Below are 4,906 nucleotides of genomic sequence, written 5' to 3'. Positions count from 1 at the left end.
ACAGGGGCGTGGTTCCCATACATGATGTTGTACCGAGTGAATTGACTGAAAGGGAACACATTCTTCACTCATTAGAATACTCAGATACATTTCCAAACATCCTTAAGTTTTGCGCTTATGAGAGTGAAAGTTTGTTTTCAGAATATTTTCAACTCCACACACATTCACCTCAACATAAGTTTACATTTTGTCCAACTTACCACCTCTTTCTTTGGATTTTAATACCCCAGGCTTTACTAAGTGAGATGAAAAATGCAAATGTGTAATGGGGGCCACGGGGCTCAAGTGTGCGGGACTACTGTGCTTTGAGTCAACACCATCTGGCCAACATCTTTCACTCATCAATAAAGAGCAAACCTAGAACTACTCACATACACTCAGAAGTCAAGCCCACTTATATCAAAACTTCTCAGGATGGGTGTTAACTACGGTGCTAGAACATACCCATGAAAACAGCTGACAATGATTCACAACATGACACTCAGCAATGCTGCAAGTGAAGACAAAGCTAAAGTATCTATTAGGTACCTATGTATTTTACACAGCATGTGGATTATACAGGTTTTGTGTAACTCAGTTGTATGTTCATAGGAGAGGGATTGTGGTGGAAATTCAAAAGTGCTTGATGAAGTTGAACTGACTTATATCAAAGATGATAACAGCCAAGTAATAAAATGTTATTGTTTGAGTATTCAAAATTCAGTACATACATATATGTAAGTTAGTAGTAGAAATGCACATAAAAAACACAAATTTGTAAGTTTTTTACTTACTATCAAAAGCTATCTCATGGAATTTTCTGTAAAACTTCTTAAAAGTTTCAAAGGATTTTTTTATGTTTAAAGATRAACTTTTTGTTTGATGTCCTATCTGACAGTATGATCATTTCTTTTCTTTTTTTTTACCCAGATTTAGGGAAGCTCAGCTATCAGCAGTCCAGATATGGCAATTTTAGACACAGACAGGCGTAAAATCCTTTGTTACACCTCCAGTCCTTGGTCTGTAACAACAATTGATTATGACAGCTTAGACTGGTTAAATGCTGCGTGACAAATTAACTATCTCATATACAGCCACAACTCAAATTGAAGAGGTCCATGTCTTGTCCGCAGCTGCCCTATCATCACATTTTATTTATTTAGCTTTCCATTTGGTCCCACTTGACTTTAATCATTGATGACTGAATTTACATTGATGGCAAATTGTCACTGTAAATCCTTTGACTGTTTAATTTCCTTTTTATTTTGAGCTAATAAAAGTTAATTTATCATTATCTTGGTGGCAAGATTTATTTCGGGGCAATGGATAATGTTAAACTTATTTTTGGTGATGACATTGATTTAATTAAAAATCCACAATGCTAATTATCGCCTTTCTCCAGAATGACCCATATTCTGTGATAAAACTGCTGTCAAATCAGATTTTTGTGTGTTAAATCGAATCCTTAGCGAGGAGTGTCCATGCAGTTATTTGAAAATAATCTGTGATATTAAATATAATTTTATGTGATAACATTATGGACACCAGACTGGTGGCAGCTTCACACCTGATGCATATTTGGTGCATCGCTGAACTGATTCATTATTGTCTGCATTTATTTATTCACTTCACAGCCTGCCTGTAGCTGTGCTGTGGAGATCCAGTTACACTCTGCGTAATCTTTTTACATTTTAAGCAATTGCCATAAATACTGTGTTATGTGGAAATTACTTCCTAATTAAACATGAAAAGTCCAATACCTCCACTTGGAATCTATTCTGAAACGAGTATTATTACCAGTATTAAGTCCATACATTGACCGACACAATATATGTTTGCAAGCAGCTGTCTCCGTAAAGTTTACCTCAAGCAGAAAATGTGGGCAGTTTGTCAGAAATCTAGATGACACACAGTTTATTGCTATATGGAGCTGCACCTAAGATGTTTTTGTTATGCAGAAGGTGCGCGTGCTGTAATCTGTAAATATGGGAGGGAAAATGAAAATTTATGATCCACACACACAGCACTCAGACTGCACAGCTGGTGTGAAGCTCGCTTGAGAGGCTGCGCAAAAAATAAAAAAAATAAAAAAATTTAAAAAACCAATAAATCGAGGCGCTCGGCTTAAAATCATCAAAAGTTTTAAGATCAATCCCATGAGCTCTTTGGTGATGGTGTCTTACTCTTGGCTTCTTTGTTTTGGTAAATTGGGTAAAAAAAAGATGACTTCTTTAGAAACTTTTAGGATAAACTCCATTTGCTAGTTATTGTTTAGCAGAAAGTGATGGTACAGATGAACTGTAAGTTTGAGTCTAAGAATCTGGATTAACACACAACATACTTGGGATGTCAAACTTGGGATTATTTTTTATCATAGCAGTACATGTTATCAGCTGAGTTAAGATCTAACAGAACTGAACAAGCAACAGGCATTTGGAAATATACCAGAGCAAGATTTGCTTTTTCAGAGGTTTTGGGTTGGTTCTTTTTTACAAGGATTCAAAAGGAGAGAAAGGGCAGAGATGTTCACAGGCCTTTTAGCCTCAAGTCTATTCTTGAGTAGTGTGCTTCGAAAAGATTCCCACGCATAAGAAATTGGGGGCGGATCCACGTTTACTGTCAGGGTTTCATGCTTTCATGCTGAGTTACCATGTTTTGCCAGACTTCATGCTCAGTGAACTTTATGCAGCATTGCCTGGGATCTGCCGAGCCAAGTACATAAACTGACAGCCTTTGATGCATCAGTGCCCAAACCCACACTTATTCTCTTTTTGTATTCCTGTGCCTTCATGGTTTTATATTCCTTTAGATGTGGGGATCCCACCTCTTTTCCCCTGCTTTCAAAGTATGACAAATAATTCATCAATGATTGTTGCTTGTCTCCAAGCATGGGTGGTGGGTGTTGCAAGCCAGCAGATTTTAAAGTGTGGGCTTCTTCTTTACAGGAAGAATCACTGTAGTAAACAGTAATGTAAGTTGTTAAGAAAATACGTCTCATCAGTTTTTATTTCTCGTCTTGTGTTGTGTGTGCCTCGGGCAATAAAACTGCCGTAAAAGCTGTAAAATCATGATTTATCAGTGCAGTGGGTATATATTTTGGATAATTTACAAATGCAGGAAGATGTTTTCACAATAATTTTATTCACATTTTCATTCAGACATTCAATCATCTGCTTCACTATCTCTCTGAACACTGAATGTTAATTTCTACAGCTGTGATAGGAATTTCAAATTGATAGCCATATGCTTTTTTTTTATCATTGTTTGGCAGACTTTTCATAATTTCAGCTCTCTTGTGAATTTTCTCAAAATTGACCATGTGTTTGTTGGTCACCACACATCTGTCATTCTGATTTGTAGGACCATTAGTACACAAACATGCATGCATACGCTCAAACTGTTTTCATTAATGTCACAAGTAACATATCTGTGTCACTTTTGTCCTTTTCCAGTGTGATCCAGGACAAGTTTTGTGGCATCATCAACATTTGTGTTGAAGCGTTGCATGATGTGATGACAGATGATTCAGAAACTGGCACTTTTAAAGAGTAAGTGTTAATGCTGTCTTTTCCTCTCTAATAATCATGATGAGAAAACAAAGAGAAGTGTGTTTGTATTTGTCAAAGAATTTAAATCGTGACATCATTAAAGACCGAAATGGAAAATGTTGTTTTTAAATTCTAATGGACTTCTTCTGCAGGTAATGTTCTCTAATGATGTATTGTTAAATTCCCATATTACATTTATGAAAACAGAGCATGTTTTTATATTAGATGATGCACCTCAATACAGTATGAGAACAAAAAAACTTTATTTTCTTAGTTCTGCATCCTAAGGGCACAGCAGTAAAAAGGGTGACTTTCCTGACTGTAGTCACATCACCAGTCTGTCTCTGAACACAGCAGACCACAGGATTGTGTCTGTAATAAAGTGGTGAAACCAGTTTTACACATTATTATCTACGTCTTGCTTTCTAATAGGTTTGTAATTTATTATTTATGCTTTACTCTGCTGTATCACACATCACAGTTAGATGGCCATAACATTGTGCCTATAGTTAAATGTGAGAGAGATACGCAGTGCAAGTTTCATTACTTGGCTTTATGGCAGCCGAAATGGTTTAATATGGCTGTGCAACTTTATTGCTCCCATGGGACTGAAAAACCTTTACGTTTATGTGGGCTGCAATCTCTTGATTTTAATATTAGGTGGCATTTGATTGGTACAGATTTGTCTTTATTCACATTACAATACATTTCAGAGTTAAGACATTTTTAATGTCGCTAAGGGAAATATTTCTGGAAAAAAATGTTGTTTGGTTAAGCCTGCCAAAACACCAGCTTATTATGTTCAGTGATACGGATGACAGCCCTCATTTTGTCTCATACTCCATGATACAAAACTCTATCCCTACATTGAAGCGTAATGGAGAGAGCATCATGACTTTTGGCTACCCTGAGAGAATAATAAAATATTTGTTGAAAAAGGCTTTCAGGGGGAAAGTCGGGATTGACGTTTATGACCTTGAACTTAATAATAGACTTGTAGAGTTAAAACATTTTGACTGGTCAGTGAAACTACAACAATTACCTCATTTTCCTTCCCACTAATACTTAAAGTGATGCTTTAAGAAAAGAACCAAAAGCATACAATTTAATTAGCAAATCTAAAGAGGGATCCTTAATGAAGAAAGGGAAGTTTGATTAAGTTGAAAAACTTTGTTAAAATGAATAACCCCAAACATTTTATTATTATATGTCCAAGCTTCAGAAGCAACAATAAATATATAATGAAGACGTTGATGAAACCAGATATTTCCTGTGGGAAAATAGAGAAGCCATTTATTTTCCAAGAATGTTTGTGATTGGCTGTTCAGTTTATACAATTAAAGCAACAAAAAAATGGAGACATATAATGTTTTTTAATT

General features: G+C 35.8%; 1 protein-coding gene across 1 annotated transcript in view; it reads left to right on the top strand.

The window, feature by feature from the left end:
- Positions 1-4,906, top strand: part of ipo11 (importin 11) — a gene marked incomplete in the record, with an annotated part of 131,874 nt that overhangs the window by 86,652 nt on the left and 40,316 nt on the right. The window contains 1 exon segment of the mRNA XM_014002678.1: positions 3,432-3,527. Within this exon segment, the coding sequence (XP_013858132.1) occupies positions 3,432-3,527 (96 nt within the window).

This window comes from Austrofundulus limnaeus, unplaced genomic scaffold, assembly GCF_001266775.1.
Source record: "Austrofundulus limnaeus strain Quisiro unplaced genomic scaffold, Austrofundulus_limnaeus-1.0 Scaffold14, whole genome shotgun sequence".
Classification (NCBI taxonomy): Eukaryota; Metazoa; Chordata; class Actinopteri; order Cyprinodontiformes; family Rivulidae; genus Austrofundulus; species Austrofundulus limnaeus.
The sequence above is the reverse complement of the archived record's forward strand: the minus strand, read 5'-3'. Positions and strand labels throughout refer to the sequence as shown.